Source organism: Ustilaginoidea virens, chromosome 2, assembly GCF_000687475.1.
Source record: "Ustilaginoidea virens chromosome 2, complete sequence".
Classification (NCBI taxonomy): domain Eukaryota; kingdom Fungi; phylum Ascomycota; class Sordariomycetes; order Hypocreales; family Clavicipitaceae; genus Ustilaginoidea; species Ustilaginoidea virens.
In genome coordinates, this window is record NC_057317.1 from 6,307,736 (window position 1) to 6,330,734 (window position 22,999).

Consider the following 22,999-nt stretch of genomic DNA (forward strand, 5'->3'; position numbering starts at 1 on the left):
CGGAATCGTTAATAGCTTTTATAGCGAGCTATAATTTCTATTCCTTTATCATTAGGTCGCCTATTTCGTTATTAATAATGGTATAGGCTTGGCGTAATAGGGCGTGATATCTTTCGACTTTGCTAATACTATTATAGGCTTCTATAGGAATTTCATCTATATTAATAGATAGAAGCCGGGCATTATGGCGGAATTCGGTAGAGGCGAAGTTAGGTCTGGTATTATAAACTATCCAATCCGGCGGGCTAAAGTAAGTATCGATCTAGCATTCCTTAAGGGTATTCTAGATATCTCGGGCCTTCTATCTTTATAGATTAAGGAACCTAGCTGCCTAAAAGCTTATTGCAGCATCTATAATATGTAATACTAGCCGATTGTTAATGTAAAGGATATTAATAATAATTTCGTAGTTAAATTAGTTAGTATCGTCATCCTTAAGGGTGAATTTAAACCGGTTAGGTGCCTTTGCGTTCATCTAGTATTAATAGCATATATAGGTAATACTCTCGATGATATTACGGTTAATATCATTATAATTAGCCCATTAAAGTAATTTAAAGAGCCTATTAATAGAGGGGTGCCTAAATCGACGATATAGCTAACGGATTTCCTATAATAATAGATGGAAGGCTATAGTATCTATGGCATTAAGAGTCTACTATAGATATCCCTATTTCCTGATAATTGGAACCTTAATATCCCCTTAGATTAATAAGTTATTAATATTATTAAGCTTTATACCTATCCGATCTATATCCGTAATAGAATAAAGAAAGGGGGTACTGCTATTAAAAATGTAAAAGGGGATATTGCCGAATATCGTTAGGATATTTAATATACTAGAAGATATAGTAGAGCTAGCGCTAAAGTTTATTATATGCTTCTTATTAGTCGCCTCGATAATTAAGGTCTTTATTAATCTCATTAGGGCCTTTACTTAACCTAGGCCTACTATAGATAGGCCGGAAGCGCTAGTATCCGGTAGGATTCTGCAAAAAGAGTGGTTATTATAGCGTTCTTCTTCTAGAAAAGCAGAATTACGGTCTAATAAGGGCATTCGGAAGGGGTTAATTTATAGGAAGGCATATCGGCATAATTTATCCTATAAGGCTTATAATATCTCGATAGATGAAGAAAATAGCGGTTCTATTTGTATAGGGGCTAAGAAATACTAAATAGCTATAAATTATAGTGCGATAGCATCCTTTATATCCTAATATATAACCCCTGCTATTATAACTTTAATATCTTTAATAATATTATTAAAATCGGCATCTTTAAGGGCTTAATCGGCGGTCCCTTTATATTCCTATAAGAAAACGCGGAATTTCTTATTATTAGGAGTAGTCCGGTTAGAGCGGTTCTTTAGCCATTATGCCTTTAATTCTTATTGCTTTTTATTAGTATGGTTGGATAATTAATATCCTGATTTATTGCAAATAAAGCATCTTCTTTAATGGGGCCTAACTAAAAAGGCGCGATTCTATTATTACCGTTAAGGGGGTCCGTATCGTTAGGGGCATTAATACCAATTATAGGATTAACTATATCTACGATCTATAAATAACGCTATATTATTATCAATATTAGCATCTTTAATATCCTAATATTGCTGAGGCTACTATTATTATTAAAGGAATTAATGCTATTAAGTCATATAGGTAGTCTCATAAATAAAAAGGGATCGCTATAGGTCAGCAGCAAGGCCTTTAAATATAGAGATATAATGATATATAGCCTGGCTACACTTAGGGGTATCCCTGATAGCATTAAGTACTTATCGATAAAGCTCTATATCTACTATAAAGGGGGGAAAAAGACCACGATATAAGCATTAAAGTTCCTCTAGTAGGATATTAAGGCATTTAAGCTTTAACTTATTAGGATATTTCGCGATAGTTAATTGAAGCATTATTCTATTCTAATAGTGCAAATAGAATTACTCTATACTCTTATTCTCGAAATGGCTCTTAACTTTATGCATTATATCGTCGAAAATAAGGATATCATAAATATATTCAATATTATTAAAGTAATACGTCTTAGTATTACCGATTAGTATAATTTAAAAGGCTCTTATAAGTGTATAATTAGGCAATCCTAGAAGGCGGTATTTACTCTTAAAGGATACTACCTTTAGTATAAAGAAGTCATCTATTTTACCGTTATATCTATCCTCTATACGATAGCTATATAAGAGGTTAAATATCTTCTTCGAAATATTATTAAACCCGGCCTCTATATAGGCTCTTTGGGTATAATCTTTTTAGTAGTATTCCGGAGGGTATTCTGGAATGGCTTATTAGTAGCCTTACGGTAGGCTAGCGGGATCTCTAGCTAGGTTATCCTATAACCTAGGTCGGTTTAAGTTTACCGGTCCTCCCGTTAAGATGGTCTATTTATCGGCCTAGGTAGGCCGATAGTGCCAGAAGGGGTCTAATACCGTGCCTATCTTTAGTATTATCGGGTGAGGCATTAGAGCTAGTAGTTAAGGCATCCAGGCCTATAGGTTGTGGCTGCGATACCATAATTCGTGATATCTAGCATTAGGGGCAGTTGTTTTATTAATATTAAGGGCTTGCCCGGTGCCGCTAGTAGTAGTATATCGGGGAATATTGATATTAGTGGCTTAGAGGGTATCGCTAGCAACTTTAAGGGTATTACCATCGGCGCTCTCTATTGATTAAAGTATATTATTAGGGCCTATAACCTGACCTCTGGTCCTTATAGGCATACTATAATTCCAAGGGGCATTAGGATAGCCGCTTCGGCTAGCTCGGCTAGGGGTATAATCCTTAGGATAAAATATTTAGTCGGTCGGGCTATAGTTATCGTCCGTTGAATATTACTATTATCGGGAGCTTTCCCCTATCTCAAATAGCGGCCTATTATAAATAGGCGCTTTCCCTTTCTATTATAGCGGCCGGCCCCTTTCTTCTTCGGTATTAGTAGGAATAAAGGCCTTCTTTAATATAGATAGAGGGATAAAGGGTTATTATGCCGTTAGTATTGCAAAGTCCCTAGGGGTCGAAGGGGCTTATAAAGGTCTTTGTAAGGGTAATCGCAAGGGTATTTATAATAGTAATCGCAAGGGTATCTATAAAGGCATCTATAAGGGTATTCAAATAATTATAGCAAGGAGTAAATTCCTCGAGCTTATAATAGAGGGGGCATTCTAGTTTATTTGCATCTCCCGTTCGGTATAAGCAGTAGGGACTAATTATTCCCTATCTGGATTTAACCGGGATATAAAGGTTTTACGTGTAAATTAAAGATCTATTTCCTCTTAAGGCCACTCAGGCATATGCTTTTATTAGAGATAGTAGGTAAGGGTCTTAACTGCTGATAATCCTATACTTCTAATATATACCCTACGTTCCTATAGGGTTGTTCGGAATTCCTATAAAAGCCGTTTATTAATACGGTTAAATAGCTCCTTAGTCTATTCCTTATAATCATTATAAAATTATTCCTATAGATTATCATCCATCTCATCGCTTATTATATAGTTATTGATGAGGTAGGCAATACGATTATGTAATTATTCGTCCGTAGTATTAGCAGGGTCAATCTGCCCTTTTGAATTAGCCTAGTCCTCTATGATGGTATTAGCGTAAGGCCTAAGCCTTTCGGGTAGTAATCCCTCCATCGTAATATTAATAGGGGTAGGCATATATATTAGAAGGAAGTAATTAATAAAAGAAAGAAGGAAGTAATTAATAAAAAGAAAAAAGGAAGGAAGTAAGGAAGAAGGTTAAGAAGGAAGTAAGGAAGGAAGCAATAGTCGGGCAGGATATTATAGGCGTTCTAGTTGCTTATTTAACTATTAAATATAACGGTAAATAGGCTCTTTACCGTAGATATTATTGCGATTCAGGGTCGCTTGCATAAGAACCCGCGTTTTAGCCTGCTAATTGTATTCACTAGCTGTTACACTATTAGTGTGATATTTAGCGATTATTCTTCGTAATAGACGAGTAGGAAAGGTTAGACACAATCAGTTTATCCCTTAGTTTGTAACATCTGTAGCCATTCCTCTAAATAGGCTAGATCACGTTCCTTATTAGTACGATTTGATTAAACCATCTCTTCTTGCTAGTCCTAGCTAATCTGTAAAGTGAACTTCAACTTCACTGATCAGTATTGGTGTTATATTAAGGGGTACCTAGTTATACGTAGGGTTGCGCGCGTGGTATTAAGTACCGTGAGGTTATTAGTTAAAGGTATGATTACTTCTTTGATTATGATTGACTAACTAAGAGGAAAGAAAGGAAGCAAAAGAGTAATTACACGATATGGCCTTTTTGTGCGTGCTGTAGTCACGTGCTTCGGCGCGGTCGGGCCGGACTGCCCGCGTGCCCTACCGGGCTCAGGGGCATAGGGGCAAAAGTGGCTATATTGTGCGTAACGGGTGTGCGCGGCACACTCGTCGCAATATGCCCAATTGGTGCCCAATTGGGCACCTTGCGACAGCGATTCCGACAAAAAGAGTAGTAAAAAAGGCAGTAAATAAAGCAGTAGCTAAGACGGACTAATATTTACCCGCCTGGCTATTCCGCCTTCCCTATGTCTTTGACACTAAAGAATTCAGCGGCACTTTAGGGCTACCGCAGCTTTGCGCCTCCTACGATGCCGATAAATTCGGCGCGTCGGCCTAGTATAGCCTGCATCATTAGCTCTATAATATAAGGTTATAATAGCAAGGCTGAGAGAGTCTATTTAAATATAAAAGATTAGCCCTAGGGCTATTGCGAATAGGCGTCGAATGAATATATTAAATAAACTAAGGAGGAAAAAGAGAGGACCTGAATAGGGGCCTCTAGATAGTCTATTTATATCTATGCGTAGCACGGGTCGAGGCCTTAGTATAGTCTTATGACCCTATGCCGCTGGCCTATATGGTCCTGCCGAGGCTAGTCGCGGGTGCAGCCCGAGTCCTAGCCACATTGTGGCGCGGGCGTAGCCCGAGCCCGTGACAAAGGATAAGAATAAGGAGGTTACTGTATTATTTACATAATTGCTACCATGTCAGGAAGTAGGGAGAGAAAGCGGTATATTAGAAAGGGTTGACCTGCATTGACTCAATAATACTCAGGTCACTAGCTATTTATAGTGGGCACGGGGGTAGCCCTAAGGGGCTACTGTTCCCTCGGTTACATGTGCCACATTCGTATCCGAATATTCCCGACACATACGAATCCACCGGTATCCCCGCCGACACAAAGGGATACAAAATAACAATCCACTTAGCGTTAACAAAGTACGAAGAGGCACGACGAAAACACCACTATTTACGAATAGCAAGTTACTGCGTCAAACCGAATGTCTAACGCTACGGTCACGCCGCAAGCGCGTGCTCATGGCTGGAATGTCCATTTTTTGGCTGGCACAGATGACTTTGCTGGCCTTTTCCTCCCTCCCGCCTCGGACACGTTGTCCTTTCGCGACATTATCGATGAGCTACGGCTGTGTTTCGAGCTTCCTCACGACCCTAGGACACAAGACTCGACTGATCCTTGGAGAAATATTGCATTTTACCACATCGGGTTTGTCAACGTCGGCCCCGAGCAGTCTTCGCAACCGCCTCCGATATTTGTTTGGGGACATCATCTCGACCTGCCGGTCTCTGCGCCGGCGGGACAACCCTTGTTTACAGTGCAGCCATGGTCCCGCTATCAAGTTGTTCGACATAAAGAGTGTGACCTTGCAAATTCAGAGCTTTTGGAGGCGCACATACAAGGTCCGTATAGATACGCCTCTGCTTCGTGCTTGAAGCTTCGAACGTCATGCGTCGTAGGACACCTAGCTAACCCTTTTATATTAGCTGGCTGCGCGACGCACATCCCTTATCCATCTCTCCGACAGGATAGTCGATACCTTCCCCCAAACAAAGGATCGAGAGATCCAAACTTTGCCCAACTACCATATCGCAAAACAATACGACCCCGAGGATCATCGTCGCCATCAAAGCGTTCCGCTTCGGGATCCGTATCTCCGACGAAAGATGATACGGCAAGCTCGCGAGCTTTCGCTAGTGATGATGACACTACCAGTCTCGCTATCCCCTATATATTGACGGGAATGTCGGCTGAAGTTGTACGCAAAACTATATTAAACTTTCGCACTTCATGTCTTGTCGAGAGCAATACGTGTGCTGTTAGCGGCAAAGGACGCGGATGGTGTGCCAATCCAGCAATCGGGCCAGGCGTGCAAGCATGCCATATCGTCCCTCAGCAACACTACCATATATATCCTCTGCCTGAACCGTTCAGCAGTGAGGGTAGATATAGTCATGGCCGCCTTAGTGAGGCTTGGCGCCGCACATGGTCAGCTAAAAATGGCATATTGCTCTCAAAGACTCTGCATGAGTTGTTCGACCTCCGGCTGTTCTCCATCCATCCGGATACATTGCGAGTCCGCATCTTCGTTCCATACGACATGCTGGAAGAGTATCACGGTCGCCCTGCCCAACTACCACCAAACGTGGATCGTAAAGCCTTGCGCCATCATTACGAAATGTGCTGTATCGAAAACATGGCCGCTGCAATGCCCCTGGAGGAACATTTGCCACCATCTTATACCGGAGCCAATTCAATTGCCTCGGGTTCAGCATCGGTCCTGGGATCTGACTCTCATATCACTAGCATGTCGCCCAAGAGTGCCAGAGGACTGATCGTTGATGCGCATACCGGAGACCCTGTAAAACGGCGGTCGCGGCAAAGGCGGAATAATACAGACAACCCGGGTCTAGTCAACCCTGACTCTGCATCATTTTCAGCAAACGACGCGGATGAACAAGCCATGTCGGAAAGTGGCAAACGACACACAATGGGAGGAAACAGCACCCGTCGCCGAAAACGGCGACGAAATTCAGATCGTGAAAATATGTACTGGGCCAATGCGGCAGACAATGAAATGGTGGATAATAATATAAATACGCACGTTTATACACCTATACCGTTCAGTATTCAAAAGTTTCTTTCTGAGGTATAACGGTGGTGATACATTAGGGGTTATATCATTAAGTAGGAGTTAAGGGTTAAAAAGCAGGTTTTGTATTAAAATTTTTATTTTAAAAAAAGGGATTGGCTACTACGTAGTTATTTACTTAAACTATGGATGCGGCCGAGAAGAAACTGTAGCTGGTGATATGAAGCGGCTGGCGCATCTCTAGACATTTCATGACCGGCTTCAAACACCGTTATAAACGTTAGTCCCCTTTCTGTGAGAGCTGTCCCTTTGACGCTCATACCGCCATGGATGGCCTTCTCAGTCGATTCTCGCTTCTTCCACGGGTTTGATTGCCACTCTTGGCTCGGAACAAGCAGTGGTTCAACAGGACGTGTTTGAAACCCCTTTTGGCCGTTCCAAGTCATGTTTTGTATGGTCGCCAAGGAGCCGTTAGCAAGCAGCAGGTAGTCCAGTAAACCATTTGAAATGAGAGTATTGTTGGTACGCTCGATGACGCTCGGTAATGGACCCTGGGCACTCGGACGAGGGCCCAAGGCGTCTTTGCCCGGAAAACCACTCCACATAAACCCGCCACCGACTTTGTAGTTTGTCGGTGGCACGTTGAGCAGCTTTTGTACATCTGATCGATTGAAGTAGCTGCCTGGGCCGTCGTCCATGACGTTTGAGAGCGTGGGGCAGCGATGCTTTAAATTATAGGGGGTGAAGCACGGATTGACTGCAAAGGAAGCTGTCAAGATGTCGCTCCAAATTCGGCAGTCATTCTGTTCAGGATCCGGAACTGCTGGGAACTGCTTTGGCGGCGGATACGTTAATGCTTTAGACAAAAATTTGGTGTAACCGCATTTCTCAGCCCTCGCGTTCGAACTGGCGATGAATGATTCATTGAGACGAAATTCTTTCCGATGGTAGTTGAGAGCGGCAACCGCTGGCGCCTGCTGAAGGATAGAATAGTCATTTATCACCGAATTAATAATGTTGATTCCCTTGACGTTGAAGTGAGTCCTATCGTTCGTGTCTAGCATCCGCGAAGCAATGTACGGGATCATGTGGCCGGCATAGCTCTCTCCGGTAATATAGACCTTGCGTCCTTGAAGACCAAAAGTCTGCACAAAGTTTTTGAACCAGCAGGTTATTTGCTCTGCGATGTCGGTTACATCTTTAACAGAACCCACGCTTGGTGAGAATCCAGTTCCCACGGGCTGGTCAATGTAGACCATGTTGGTCAACTTGTTCCAAGAATAGGGATTCCGGACGGGCGCGAGAGCTCCTTCCTTCCAGAGGAACGGACCATTGCCTTGCAACAGGCCCTTCATGGAGCTGTCCCCCGGCCCACCGTTGAGCCATATAGTGATCTCATCAGTAGCGCTGGGGTTCTTTGACGGGAAGAACCAGAAGAACAGGCTGGAGTTGGCTGAACAAGGTATTGGCAAAAGGCCTGCATACGACTCGCCAACGTTGAATTTGACTTCTGGGATCGCGCTGCCATCCACAAAAAACTTTTCCGACTTGCGACTCAAATATGGAAACTTGCTGGTCGAATGGGCAGCCTGTTTTGCATTGCCAACTGACCCTAGGCATACAATGGCAGACACCATGAGCAGCGTAAAAGTCGATCGCATTTTGACAAAAGTACTCCGTATGGAGTATTGAAAAATACTCGATTACTGTAGCCTGCAGGGCTTACACAAAGATGTGCAGTGTGCTGGGTGCAGGATCAACGATGTTACGACATCCCGCAGTGCAAGGAAAGTTGCAGACAGAAGGCTTAAGTTTTCGTAGCAGGTGCAATACCAAAAAAAAAAAAAAGAACGAGCTTTGCAAACGCATATGCTGCTAGATGCGCCCGAGGTTTCTTACCTCATCCGGTAGAACTAATCAGCAGCCACGTAGTAATATCACGGAGTGCATGACTCGTGATTACTTCTCTGTATGCGCACTAGACTCGGCGACCACGATAGCACGCAAGTTTCAGCCACCAAGACAAGACATAGTGTTATGTGATCGCTGCAGCACGTAGCATTGTGCTGGCATCGTAGCGCACCAGCTTGAATCATCAACGCAACACAAGAGCCCTGTCGTCGTCGGGACACTCGAGGGTGTGCTGGTCATGATGGCGCAAAGGATTGCGCTATAGTCCGTAACTACAGCACACAAGATTCCGATGGTCAAATATGGTAGCGCCCGGGGTATAGCATACGATAGCCTAGTACGGGCCAGCCATCGCTGTGTGTGTTGTAACCAAATCGGTGGTCCTCTTTCCATCGCGCTGTGTACCTCGAGAGCTTTGCGCTTCAGGCTCCCGGGTCTGGCGGCCGGCGAGCGGCGAGCACCTCAAGGATTGCTGCCATGCCAACTAGCCGGGTGATTCGCTGTTGCGTCGACACTCCATCAGTACCTTTCTGTAGTCCATTCAATGCCAGCGGACTGCATAGGAATCTATACATCCTCCACTCACCAAGCCTTGAGTACGACATGCTTGCCCAAACGCTTGCAGCTCCTGTATCGCGCCAGATGCCAAGGCAAGCATACGACTGCCGTTCGTCTGTGCCACTGTTACCCGTTCCTACGGCTCGCCCTCTGGATCTGTCTCGTTATCCAGACGCAAGTCGATCGGAAGAAAGTCCTCAGCTTATTGACAAGATGTGCAATGACTGATATCCTGTTGCCTATGTCGTTTTGCAGCAAGCATGCCGCGGCAAGCAATGGCGCAACGTCGTCCATTGAGCAGAAGGTGCCATGCCAGCATCCCAATATTATCTCGCGTAGCGGCAAATCGTTTACTTGGGGAAAGCGTCCCTGAGTATACAAGTGTCGCACGATGTTTTCCCGATCTGGTCGGGTTTCAAATCCGTGATTCGGAGGTTTGCTGGTCAAAATCTCAAATATGGCGCAAAGATGTCAGTCTCGACATTTGGGCATGAGCGGTTGTACCAGTTGTAGCCTGCGAGTGCTTCGCCGCCGTCCATGCTGCAACCGCCAAAGTCGATGATTTTCACACAATCTTCTACCAGTACCATGTTCGAACAGCTAAAGTCAGTGTGAACTATTCCATTGCGGTGCATGTGCTGTAGACCTTGGGCAGTATGACCCATTCATCGTAGTTTTTGATCGAGATCGGCCTCGGTTACATGGGTTAAGAGAGGTCGCCCGCGTTCAAGGTGGGCCGAGCCGAGCCAATGCATTACGTTCGACAGCAATTTCCCCAACCATTTCCTTGAGATATTCCTTGAGAACAGTTGCCTCGTTAATGCCATACACGATTGCTGAACCCCCATAGCCGATCAATGTCAGGCGGTTATGTTTAATAAGGTTAGAATGTAGCATTCGACACACGAGTTTTTCTGTCGTTTGTTGCGTTTTCTTTTGTCTTTGTGACTGGAGGTGGCAGGAACAAAAAAAAAAGATGCCGAGTGCCACTAAACCAGCTACGACAGAACGCTGACTAATAATTCAAGTAGTACAGTCGTACATACTCCGTACTCTTGCAGAACTCAAATCGAAAATCAGAAACTCAAAAAATCAAATCCACCCACACTACGTATATCGTAGGCTTTTGTAAAGTTGCGAGCTATAGAGATGTCATCTATATTAAGTTGTCTAGCATGCTGTTATGTGGCGTCTGCTTCGTAGATCTGATGCCAGATTGCACGAAGAAAGGCAGGGTTAGGAGGACGTACCTATACGCTTTTTTCTAAACCAAGGTGCCTATTGTGCTTCATTAAACCACACTTCGAATTACTCCGTACCTTTATAGGCAGTACTATTCTAAGACGTCACTTCACATGAATAGTTATATATAGAAATACTTCATCCTGAAGAGGCTCTATGAATCTCTATCCGCCCCGGTACGTACTCTCGTGATACGTTTGCTGTAGTACCTACCTACCCAAGATATGTGGTGCTGCAAGAGGCAGCTTACCTTTTACTATCACAACAGACATCTATCGCGGAAGGCATCATCCTATCTATCGCCACAGCAGCTTTCCATGGGCAGCTAAATATGCCGAGAGCCTCAACTCTATTCACTGCTTTCATCACTCGATGGCACAAAGTCCAAGTCTTTCACCTCGTCCGCATCCTCTTCTGCGGAACTCAATTCCTCAACGGGACTCGGTGTGCGCTCAATCCGCCTGCGTTTGGCCGGAGGTCGTGTTTCGGCGTACATCTCTCTACGGAACCTCATGCCTTCGGCTCGCACGAGCGCATTATAGAGGCTGCGAAACGGTATCGATAGAACAGACTGTTTAACGTCTTCACCCTCTATGCCAAATTCATCTAACTCGATAAACAAACGCTCGTCTGGGTTCACAAGTGAGCCGTCTTCTGCTCGGAACTTCTACTCGGAGTAAGGAAAAGTTCAGATAGAATTGCATGCTATAAACTATACCTTATAAAATGACTTCTCAACTCGCACATCTTCATCATAGTCTGGATCGTCAGATGGTGTGACTCTAGCACGCCATTCTATGACTGCAGACGGTTTTCCGAGGGGCTTAAGCAAGATGCCGTACACCCTCCCGATCTGACCATCGGACTTAAGTATGTAGTCATAAGCGAGATTTTCGAGACTTTTCTTGGTTTGAGTGAACGCCGCTTCGATGATAACGCGAGGGTATATCTCTGATTGGCGTCGAAACTGTATATCTGGGTCACGGCTTTCTCTACCAGAGTCTAAAAATAGTGTAGTCGATCCGCAAGATAAAATGTTCAGCCATTCGCCGCCTAGCTGAGATTGTTGCAGAGCATATTCGGACTCTAAGGCGCGAATCACTAGTTCGTGAATCGCTGAAGGCATGCGAACGCGAATATATCTCGGATAGCAATCAAAGCGACGGAAGATGCGCTCGAATTCTTCCAGGTGCTGGAGCGGGTCCAGGTGTTTGCTAATCGGAATTTGATAAACTTCCTTTGGGTCGTCTACCTTTGAGTTTTTCCAATCGCTCCAATAACGTTGGCGCAGTTCTTCAACCGAGGTAATCTCTTTTGGCTGTTTTCTCTCGTTGGTTCTTGGGGGGCTAGGCGGCAAGTATTCGTTTGGAGGCGTTCTGTTAAGCATGCTATTCGCGACGTTGAACTTGTTGCTCATCCTATCAGCGTCTGCATAGTCGCTATCCATGATTGGGAACAAGAAAGAAGTTTCAGAGCCTAAGTAATAAGTAGCTACTCTGCAGATTTATGAGAGAAAACTAGCCTGGTTGTTGCTTCGGCAACTCGCGCGGGGCATGAAAATATGAGAGGTCTTGGAGATACCACTGGGACTGGGATGTCAGGAGTGGAGGCTAATAATGCACATTTCTCCCGAAATTAATCCGAAGAAGTACGGCCCACATTGCCAGCAGTTGCCTCTATCGCACCATATCGGTGGCACTACCAACGCTCCACTAGAGCTAGTCCACTCATTTATCCAGGGAAAGCGGAGCTTTGCCTAGAGATTTGCGAAGAAATCGGAAGGCAAGGCAGGAAGGGCGTAGCTCTTTCCCGCTTTCCCTCTTTAAAATACAGTAAGGCCGTCCTATAGAGACATCTCCACTACCTGCTTAGTGATTCGATAAAAAACTTTTTAGAATTCTCAATTCGAGCGGATATTAGTCAATTAAGTCGGCAAAGTACTATAATGTACTGCTTCCCTTGAAAAAAGTGTAAAGAACGTAAAAGTACGGAAATTAGGCGGTGAGGTTCTGCTATGTAAAAGGCGGTGAAAAGCGTAATTCTGCCATGCTTTCTAAGCAGAGTCCCGCTGCAGGTGAAAAAGCCCGCCGCAGGCGGCCCCCGGCAGGGCCCCTGGAGGGCCCCCGGAGGGGAATAATAAAAAATGTATTATTTTAAAATATTTAAGTAAAAAGAAGGTAGCATTAAGGCGGTAAAAAAGGCAATAAAAAGGCGGTAAAAAAGGCAGTAAAAGGCGGTAAAATACGGCAGTAAAATAAGGTAGAATAAAGCAGTAAAAAAGGCAGTAAAAATGTAGTAAATTATGTAAGACTGTAAAAATGGCAGGGAAAAGACGGTTAAAAAGGCAGTAAAAGGCGGTGAAGTGAGGCAGTAAAAATGTTGATATAAACTCGGGGTACCCAGTTATACGTAGGGTTGCGCGCGTGGTATTATGTACCGTGAGGTCACCAAGTAAAGGATTTGATTGCTTTACTAATGACTGACTATCTAAGAGGAAAGAAAGGAAGCAAAAGAGGGTAATTACACGATGTGGCCTTTTGTGCGTGCCGTGGTCACGTGCATCGGCGCAGTCGGGCCGGGCTGCCCGCGTGCCCTACCGGGCTCAGGGGTAAAGGGGCAAAAGTGGCCAAAGTGGCCACATCGTGCGCAACGGGTGTGCGCGGCACATCCGTCGCAATGTGCCCAATTGGGCACCTTGCGACAGCGATTCCGACAAAAAAGGCGGTAAAAAGGGTAGTAAAAACGATAGTAAAATAAGATAGTAAAAAAGGCAGGGTAAAGTTGGTAAAATACGGCAGTAAAAGATGGTAAAATAAGGCAGTAAAAAGGCAGTAAAAAAGCGGTAAAAAGGGTAGTAAAAACGATAGTAAAATAAGATAGTAAAAAAGGCAGGGTAAAGTTGGTAAAATACGGCAGTAAAAGATGGTAAAATAAGGCAGTAAAAAGGCAGTAAAAAAGCGGTAAAATAAGGTAGTAAAAAAAGCAGTAAAAAGAGTAGTAAAAAAGGCAGTAAATAAAGCAGTAGCTAAGCCGGACTAATATTTGCCCGCCTGGCTACTCCGCTTTTCCTATGCCTTTAACACTGAGAAATTCAGCGGCACCCTAGTATCATATATGGCAAGTGGGTGGATTTCCTTACGTTTAATACTGCTTTTTACTGTGCTTACTGTGGCCCCTTTTGCCCCTTCTTTTGGCTGCAATATTCAATATACCGGCTATACGGTATAAGGCTGTACAAGCCGGCCGCGCGGCGCGATAGCGTTATCGGAAGCACAACCTTCCGAGACCGCGCCGCACTTTCTTTTCTATGTGTGCGCCTTACATCCTAGCGATTCCGATGTTTGCTTCTATAAAAAGAGAAGCTGCCAGTGTCAGAATCGCTGTCGCAAGGTGCCCAATTGGGTACACACTGCGACGGATGTGCCGCGTACCGCTGCGCACGATATGGCCACTTTTGCCCCTTTGCCCCTATGCCCGGTAGGGCACGCGGGCAGCCCGGCCCGACCGCGCCGATGCACGTGACTACGGCACGCGCATAAAAGAGGCCATATCGTGTAATTCCTTTCTATTGCCTCCTTTTTCCTCCTTTGATAGATAGTCATTAGCAAAGTAATAGAATACCTTTGCTTGGTGATCACCCGGTACATGATACCACGCGCGCGACCCTACGTACAACTGGGTATACCGAGTTCCTATTATTAGTGACGAATCTAGTATTTATACTAAGATTAAATCACAGGTTGCAGACAGTCTTGTGCCATCTAGCCAGCTAATAAGGCTTTGCTTTATATTAACCTTTCGAATTGCAATAGGAGTATCTTAGACTATATAGCTATATATTTGCAAGTCTGCTATGACTTGCAGCTAGTGCGTAAGGTCTGCGCCCCTGCGCCCTGATGATCTTATGGTCGCTGACCACATGCACCCTTGTGTCCTGTCCCAGGGTTGTGGGGCCTGCCCTGTGTCCCATCCTATGGCCGTAGGGCGGGGCCTTACATCCGCCATATCAGGTGCGAGTCAGCTGGTTATACGAGAGACTGGATAAGAAACTCCGTACTCCGAAGGCTTTCACGGCGCATTACGTTCGCTCAGAGCTAGAAACTCCGTGCGCAGTGCAGCTTCAACCGCATAAAGGACGTGGTGATAAATGAAGCATCGGGCAGCGCTGCTGCCTCCCGGAGATTTTGGATCAAATGAAGGTTCACGTCCACAACGTCCAGCGCCCTCTTCTCTAATCCCCCGCTCCCGGCCCTGCCCCCGCTAAATGACTCGCGACGGTGAAGACGACAGCCGTGCCCCGCTGCAAGTCGCCATCATTGGCGGCGGCATGACGGGCCTGGCGCTGGCTCTTGGCCTGCTCAACCGCGACGTCGACTTCACGGTCTATGAACGCGCAGCCACGTTTGGCGAGCTCGGCGTGGGCATCCACTTCACGCCTAACGCGGAGCGGGCCATGGCAGCGCTGGATCCGCGCGTACTCCAGAGCTACGTCGACGTGGCGACGCCCGCGCAGGGTGGCGTCCTGAATTTCGTCGACGGCTACCGCGAGCGGGGGGAGGATCCCAAGCTCTCGGAGGAGGAGCTGCTGTTCCAGCTGCACGTGGGCAAGGGATACAAGGCCTGTCGGAGGTGCGATTTTATCGAGCAGATTGTGAAGCATGTCCCCGCGGAACGGATCCAGTATGGCAAATGCTTGCTGTCCCTGGACGTCCGGGATACGGGTCGGGTGGCGCTCGCCTTTCGCGACGGAACCACTGCCGAGGCGGATGTCGGTGAGTTTGCACCCCCAGCAAAGTTGGGCAACACAGCCGCTAACTGGTTCGGTCTCGTGTGCAAGTCGTTGGCTGCGATGGCATTCGATCGCGAGTCCGGGAGGCCATCTTCCCCGCGGGACCCTCGAGCCCGCAGGCGCAGTACTCGCACCAGCTCTGTTTCCGCAGCCTGGTGTGCATGAACCAAGCCGTCAAGCTTCTTGGCCCCGACAAGGCGTGCAAGGCCACAGGCCACCTCGGCCCTGGCGCCTTCCTGCTTACCATCCCGCTTGCGGGGATCCACGCCATGCATGTCGAGGCCTTTGTCATGGATCCCCAGCAATGGCCCGGCGAAACCACCGACGCGGCGAGTTTCGTCCTGCCGGCCGACCGGGACGAGGCCAAGCGCGCCTTTGCCGCGTTTGGTCCCACAGTCCAGTCGTTCCTGTCTCTGCTGCCCGACAAGGTGGACAAGTGGGCTGTGTTCGACATGCTAGACACGCCGGCACCGTCGTACGCTCATGGCCCGCTGTGTCTGGCCGGCGATGCGGCGCACGCCTCGTCGCCCAACCAGGGGGGTGGGGCCGGCGCCGGCATGGAGGACGCCCTCGTCCTGGCAGAGGCGTTGGCTGTTTTGGCAGACCGTCCTCGGCGGAGCGTCGATGCGGTGGCGGACGCGCTGGGCGTGTACAGCGAGATGCGCTATGAGCGCACGCAGTGGCTCGTCCGGAGCAGCAGGAGGGTGGCGCAGATTTTCACCTGCAAGGACGTGGACAGAGACGGCATTTACTGCGAGGTGCAGGAGCGGAGTCACAAGCTGTGGAATTACGACACGGACCGCATGATTAGAGACACATTGTCGAGATTGGAGTCCAGGCTTGGCAAAGCATGAGGCTCCCTTCCCTAGTTGAGAAACCCTGGTGAATCTGATGGATGCTGCCATTGGAACGGTGACATGTCCATGTCTTTCATCCCGACAACAACCGCTCATGGCACCAGGTCAGCTAGGTAAAACATGTACACCTCAACATGCAAGGAAGGATTTTCGAGCATGCAATGGTAAATTATCCTGTAGAACACTACTCCAGGTGCCGGACAACGATGAGTGAAACATGTCCGGGATTTAAACCCGACAAAGGTCAGTTGCTGCGCACCTGTTGTTCGATGGTGATGCAGGCTGCTGGTGCCTTGGGGCGTCGACAATTGCCGCATCGTGGGCAAGTAATTTTTTGGCCCCGAATAGCATGTCAGCTTCCATAAATCGATGGACGGACACAGATACTCCTCTTTATATCCGACTCTTGAAGGCCGCTAAATCGGTCGCGGGCTGCAATGTCGGGTTGCAACCGGCTCTGAATGAGCAGACCCGATAAGGCACGCAGGTTGACACCAGCACGCTTTGAAGTTTGGGACCCAAATTCGTCTTGGTGGCTTAAAGCTTTTACCATCTGTCCATGGCTTGCGACTCGATGACTTTGAAGCCTAATGATTGCCGTCCAAAGTATGCAGTTTGGTGTGACCAGCACAACAACGACCGACCATTCCGCAGTTGAAGTATAAGATGGGTTTCATAGTGAATGCAAGAACGCGCTTACTTGCTAATCATCTGACGAGACTCGGTATTGCGTGCCGTTTCGACAAGGGATATCCATGGTCAAGTTTAATTCAACACACGTCATTGTGAGCACCGCAAGTGCCAGTTGCGGAAGTCCACTCACGACAGCAGAATGAAGTCTGGTAGGCATGACGCAGCTATTGTATCATCCGTTCGCCAAATGATTGAACCTCCGAGTCCCCCTTTCACAGCCTGCATCCACCATTAAAAACAGTCTGCTCGCTTCCGCACGACCGAGTGGCACGGGTTCACGAAAGTCAAACAGCTGCAAGTCTTGATCACTCGACATGGCGTCATCGCACTTCAACCGCGGTAAGTGACCGCGCCGACCAACCAAACCACCCGCTAACCGTCAAGGACCAAACATTCCCGTCTCCAAGCAGATATTCCCGGGCAAGGAGCATGAAATCCCAAGCCTGAGAGAAGGGCACCTACCCACAGCCACTGGAGAAAGGACTCCGTATCGCGCAGCAAACAAGCTGCTGGGCAAGCGGGCCATCATCACCGGAGAAGACAGCGGTATTGGCGCAGCCGCCGCACTCTTATTCGCCAAAGAAGGCGCAACCTCGACCATCGCATACCTCCCGGAAGAAGAGGAAGATGCGCAACAGACGAAGAGAGAGATTGAGGAGCTGGGGCAAGCGTGCCATCTAATCCCTATCGACCTTGTCAAGAGGGAAAATTGGGTGGTTGATTTCGCGGTCGAGAAGATGGGCGGTGTTGACATTCTCTTCAACAACGCGGCGTGTAGGTTGGGCGTAGAACTTGTATCGTGGGAAATCTTTCGCTGACGGCCGCTCAGATCAGATGATGGTCGAGGACATTGCCGACCTGGAAGAGGACCAGTGGGTGCACACCTTCAACATAAACATGCACTCGTACTTTTACATGGCCAAGTATTCTCTCCGTCACATGAAAGAGGGCGCTGTCATGATCAACAATGCGTCTATCAATGCGTACATTGGTCGACCCGAGCTCCTCGAATACACGTCCTCCAAGGGTGCGATAGTGTCTTTTACCAGAGGGCTAAGCAACCAGTGCATCTCGAAAGGGATTCGGGTAAACGCAGTGGCGCCAGGACCAGGTGTGTTGTTCCTTCTTCTCTTCCTTTTCGACTCAAGGCGGCTGACTCGAGCCGAAGTTTGGACTCCTCTGATCCCTGCCACCATGAGCGAAAAGGCCCAGAACGAATTTACGAGCCCAATGGGTCGGCCCGCGGAGCCGTCGGAGATTGCGACCTGTGTGGTTTTCCTGGCATCGTTGGACAGCTCCTGCGTCAGCGGGCAAACGATCCATTGCAATGGTGGCGAGGTGGTAAATGGGTAGTTGTCTTTGTAATCATGCTGCGGGCGCCTGGCATGTTTTGGATACAGGCCATTATTTCGAAGTTGAGAGGGTGGAAGCTGGGAAAAAGAATAACCTTTCTGCGATTGCAGGTCCAGCTCCGAGGTTTGCATCGTCATCTCATGATAGAATTTCAAGGACAAGCCCCGAAACCATTTCCACTCTTGTTGGGCTCTTTTCAGTTCCTGCAGGGAAACATGTATGCCAACCGACTTCTCAGCAAGAATTGACACAGCATGTCTCGCCGGAATTTGCTTGCCTAAAGGTACTCCGTGAGTTCCATTTGTTGCCAGACTGTTGCTCAGGATCATGGATAGCCGCAAAGACGATCGCAAGCGCATTCAGCTCATTAGCCTCTACCCCAAGAGTAATGCTTGAAATGCCAAGCGCACCACTTGGAGGTTTTGTCTGCTCCCGGAGCATCTCGTACGTAACTCGCAAGTCCACGCACCAGAATGGAAGGGCCCGGCTGCGTCGAAGGTACTCGAGCAACTGCCACGGCCCATTTCAGCTCATCCCCCGCCTTCCCTGATTCTCCCTCCAGCAAGTGCATCGCCGTACTCGTAGAAAGTGCCGCTCTGTTGCACTTGTCTCTTGACGGCGGCAAAGTCGCTTTCGTTCGACAGCGCGTAAGCCCAGTCGATGATTGTATTTTCGGGATGAAAACCCCAGCGATGCTTGTGCGGTAGCGCCGGGTCGATTTCGGGGTTCGAAGCGATCAGTTCGATGTAGAAGCCGTCTTGGAAGAGGATGAGCTTGTTGGATGTCAGGCCATCCACTAGAGTTCCTCCTGCGTGAACCAAAACTGAAATTTGGTCGCATGTCAAGCTGTGACAGCGTCGAGGCCGAGACGAGAATCACCAGGTGATCCGGAAAAGGGCTGGATCCGTCTCTAGTAGCCTTTCCGTCATGGAATTCGTTGAAAGTGGTGTGACAATGCAGGGAAAACGACGGATATTTTAACTCGGGTAGGACAACAGGAAAGAAAAGAGCCATCTAGATATGGGACTTCTGTCTGATATGTCAGGCTGCAGTTTATATCATATGGGAGTCGCGCTCGGGCAGTTAACAACAGATGACCTACGGAGTAAACATCAGAGCATCGTAGACTAACATATAGAAACTAGGTCGTATTCTCACCGCTCATGGGAATGGCGCTACTGAGTTGGGTTTCGATCTCGAAGGCTTGCCGTATCCGTCTCCGACCGGCGTATCGCGCGTCCCAGCTTCTTTTTCTAAAGACACTTCGCATTCATTGCCCATTGCCCAATCCCGCATCTCTTACCGTTAAATCGACACCACACCGCGAATTTACACGCATTATAACCTGCAGGAAATCCGAAGTCCTCGGAAAGAGCCTAGTCCGACGTTTGAAATCAATGACTGGTCCTTTCGCATTTGCTACTACTGTAGCCGATTCACCTTCCTTTGTGGCGTCCACATAGTCTCCCGCCTAGGCCTGGCATGACGCGGTGGCCGCGCTTGTGGCTTCTAGCCTTCGATCATCAAGCCAAATTAGATGACGATATGATTATGTTTTTCGTGGCATTAGCTTCCCATGCGCATTTGTCCGATCTTCGAGCAAGTGCTCAATTTGGTAACGGTAGTTTGTTGTAGCGGTTGGCTCGTCAGACTTCGAGGCCAAGTAGTAGGCATGTCCCGTTGCAACAGATGGCCTTTCCCGTTTATCTGTCTCCCGTCGAAAAGCAAAATCGGTGGTCACAGAGAAACTTGGCAGGTGGTTAGAGTCATTGCCGCAAGCCCGCCAAGATGGTGCGACTGTCTCTGTTGCTAACTGCTTCTGCTGCGCAATTGTCCCGTCAACTTTCGGTACCTCGCGCCGTCAACAACACCAGTCTGCCCTTATTAAAATTCAGCAGCAAGGGTACCTTACAAATATGCGTCTTCTCAGACATGCACTTCGGGCAGTGTACATTCGTCACCTCCCTAATTGCACCGGTTGAATCAGGTGAACTGACTGCAGCTGCCTAGATGAATCAGGCAAAGGGCCCGAACAGGATCGCAGCACTATCCGCGTTATAAGTGACGTTCTGGATTATGAAAAGCCCGATCTCGTAGTCCTTAACGGGGATCTGACAAATGGCGACACCATAAGCGGTTTTAACGGCACGCACTACATTGATCAGATCGTGGCTCCCCTTATTGAGCGAAACTTGACATGGGCATCCACCTACGGCAACCACGACCACAGCCTCTACGCGTCGGGCGATTCCATTCTGGAAAGGGAGCAAATGTTTGCGGGTTCGCGAACCCGAAAAATGGTCGAGACAGACGGGTCAGGAACCACGAATTATTATCTTCCCGTCTACTCCGCTAAATGCGAAAGCACAAGCTCTTGCGCTCCCCAACTCCTGCTATGGTTCTTCGACAGCCGCGGCGGCTCTCGCTACCAGGGTGAAGCGCAGCCTAACTGGGTGGATCGCAGCGTAGCAGATTGGTTTCGAGAGACCAACGAGGCGCTTGTGAATAAGTATAACAAGACGATGCCATCACTCGCCTTCGTCCACATCCCCATAAACGCCACGTGGTCATTCCAGACGCAAGTCGGGCTCAGCAGTCACCATCAGCCAGGCATTGATGAGGAGCCTGCCTGCGCACAGCAGGGAGCAGGGTGGTGCAGCAACGGCAGCTTGACCGAGACTTGCGTGTACTGCGGGCAAGACGTCCCGTTTATGCAGGCCCTGGTGAGTGTACCGGGGCTCATTGGACTGTTTTACGGCCACGATCACGGACAGACCTGGTGTGTTAAATGGGATCGATTGCTGCCCGGCATGACAGTTCCGGGTAACGGGATCAATCTCTGCTACGGCCAGCACTCAGGCTACGGCGGCTACGGGGACTGGATCCGAGGCGCGAGGGAAATCATCGTGACTGAGGAGCAGCTCAAGAACTTTGCGGTTGATACACACATCCGACTTGAGAATGGGGGGGTCGTGGGCGCCGTGGGATTGAACGCGACATTAAATAAGGATCGTTATCCTGCCACGCCGAACCAGTTGACATTTCTGAGTAGAACGGAAGAGAACGGAGATATTGCGGTGAGTCTGGCCCCGTCATCCGAGGCACGTAGGATTCGTTGGGGGGGATTTCTCGTTGCGGTGCAGACTGCGATTCTGCAACAGGTACTGGGTGCATGTCTTGGCGTCAGGCTGTTTTAGCACCCTTCATGAGGGCATTAGGGGGGCGTTTTGATCATTTGAAACAAAGCTTGTTAATTAATGAAGAAGAAAAAGGTGGCTCATCAGTACCACTGGAGATACGCATTCAGCTTCGTAAATTGTGACGGTTCCTGGAGGTGTTTCTGTTGATCTTACTCGGTGGCAACCATGGTTGAAAGCCAGCATTCAGTGGTCATGGTTCTGTGTAGCTTCTTGTAAGTTTAAGCTAAGTTGGTGGAGAGTGCTGTTCAAGATAGCCTGGATACCACCGTAGCATTTATAGTCGCAAGTAGAAGGCCCAACATGAGCGGTTACTTCTTAAGCAGGACAATTTCTTAAGGTATCTCCTCTACTTAAAACATAACTTTCGATCAGAAGCCACTGTGAATAGGATCTGGTTAGTGACTTTGATGATTCGGGCCGACTCAGACTTTGCACCAAGTCCTTACAAGCACAGGTCTCCTCATGTGGATGAAAATACGAAGAGGAAAAACACACTTCTTACTATGAATCCTGAAGTGTATCAGAATCTGTAAAACAATTCTTCCATGCTTATCCTTTATATGTCCCAAGCCTCGCGAATGAACCCCAGGCCATTCATCACCATAGCCCACCAGCTATGTTTGTTTCCGCGACCCTGTTCGGATCTAGAACGGAACTTTTACGTAATCTTATGCGGAATTGAGTGGGTTTGAACGACGTGGACGTTCACATTTCATCCCCTCCTTGAGATTTTCAGTCGTTGCTGCATAAAGCCCTCCGGTCCTGTATCGGAGTATCGCAGCAACTCAACACAGACGTGGCACAGGCAAATATCGTAGCAACTTAACCCCTCATTTCAGTTTAAGAACTTCCGCAACCTATACATGTAATTATCTGTATTACATGTGGTGTTGTCTCAAGTCATATGCGCTCTTCGGGGATCTGTATCTGACGCGGCAGTAGCGAAATCACACTGGAATGCCACGACATAAGATCAGCAGCGGGTTGATGAAGGCATAGTCAATGGATAGGCAAACCCGGGTTCTGCACGAGGCTATGTGGGAAGAACCAAATATTTGTGCAGACCAGATATATAGCTAGGGACTTGGTTGGGAATTTGAAGAATTAAAAGTGTGGAGGTACTATAGTACTTTACGTATATATCATAAGAAGAACTCGTTGACACTTGGGAAACAGGGAGCTGCAAATATTAGTTCAAATAGTCAATGACGCTAGATTCTGACGACTTACCAGCCCAGCTAGTCTTGGGTATATGCCCAAGGATTGCAAATAATCCGCTTTCATGTTTATTGAAGAGGTCAAGGTCCTTTAAAAGGCTACTAAAGGAGGTTGTAAATACTCGCTCATCTGCGTGGGAGGGATTACGCAACGAGTTTCATACAGAGTGCTGCATATGATGAGTCGTAAGATAAGGTAGGCAGTAAGTCATTAAAGAGACGATCGTCTTCGTCTATAATCTCGCATGA

At 47.6% G+C, this 22,999-nt stretch overlaps 7 protein-coding genes across 7 annotated transcripts; 4 read left to right on the forward strand and 3 right to left on the reverse strand.

The window, feature by feature from the left end:
• Nucleotides 1–5,322: 5,322 nt before the first annotated feature.
• On the forward strand, nt 5,323–6,993 carry UV8b_03312 (uncharacterized protein; the record flags this gene model as incomplete). The annotated part of the gene is made up of 2 exons (XM_043140810.1): nt 5,323–5,740; nt 5,825–6,993. The coding sequence occupies 2 exons, from the start codon at nt 5,323–5,325 to the stop codon at nt 6,991–6,993; spliced, it is 1,587 nt and encodes a 528-aa protein (XP_042996744.1).
• A 107-nt stretch (nt 6,994–7,100) lies between these two features.
• UV8b_03313 (uncharacterized protein) lies at nt 7,101–8,591 on the reverse strand (the record flags this gene model as incomplete). Its single annotated transcript, XM_043140811.1, has 1 exon — nt 7,101–8,591. One exon carries the CDS (start codon nt 8,589–8,591, stop codon nt 7,101–7,103), a length of 1,491 nt encoding a protein of 496 aa, XP_042996745.1.
• A 2,399-nt stretch (nt 8,592–10,990) lies between these two features.
• UV8b_03314 (uncharacterized protein) lies at nt 10,991–12,088 on the reverse strand (the record flags this gene model as incomplete). Its single annotated transcript, XM_043140812.1, has 2 exons — nt 10,991–11,308; nt 11,360–12,088. 2 exons carry the CDS (start codon nt 12,086–12,088, stop codon nt 10,991–10,993), a joined length of 1,047 nt encoding a protein of 348 aa, XP_042996746.1.
• Nucleotides 12,089–14,905: 2,817 nt separating this feature from the next.
• On the forward strand, nt 14,906–16,284 carry UV8b_03315 (uncharacterized protein; the record flags this gene model as incomplete). Its single annotated transcript, XM_043140813.1, has 2 exons — nt 14,906–15,413; nt 15,479–16,284. The coding sequence occupies 2 exons, from the start codon at nt 14,906–14,908 to the stop codon at nt 16,282–16,284; spliced, it is 1,314 nt and encodes a 437-aa protein (XP_042996747.1).
• A 1,010-nt stretch (nt 16,285–17,294) lies between these two features.
• Nucleotides 17,295–18,333, forward strand: UV8b_03316 (uncharacterized protein; the record flags this gene model as incomplete). Its single annotated transcript, XM_043140814.1, has 4 exons — nt 17,295–17,319; nt 17,365–17,754; nt 17,810–18,091; nt 18,149–18,333. 4 exons carry the CDS (start codon nt 17,295–17,297, stop codon nt 18,331–18,333), a joined length of 882 nt encoding a protein of 293 aa, XP_042996748.1.
• A 530-nt stretch (nt 18,334–18,863) lies between these two features.
• UV8b_03317 (uncharacterized protein) lies at nt 18,864–19,603 on the reverse strand (the record flags this gene model as incomplete). The annotated part of the gene is made up of 2 exons (XM_043140815.1): nt 18,864–19,156; nt 19,492–19,603. The coding sequence occupies 2 exons, from the start codon at nt 19,601–19,603 to the stop codon at nt 18,864–18,866; spliced, it is 405 nt and encodes a 134-aa protein (XP_042996749.1).
• A 518-nt stretch (nt 19,604–20,121) lies between these two features.
• UV8b_03318 (uncharacterized protein) lies at nt 20,122–21,530 on the forward strand (the record flags this gene model as incomplete). Its single annotated transcript, XM_043140816.1, has 2 exons — nt 20,122–20,281; nt 20,344–21,530. 2 exons carry the CDS (start codon nt 20,122–20,124, stop codon nt 21,528–21,530), a joined length of 1,347 nt encoding a protein of 448 aa, XP_042996750.1.
• Between the last annotated feature and the right edge of the window lie 1,469 nt (nt 21,531–22,999).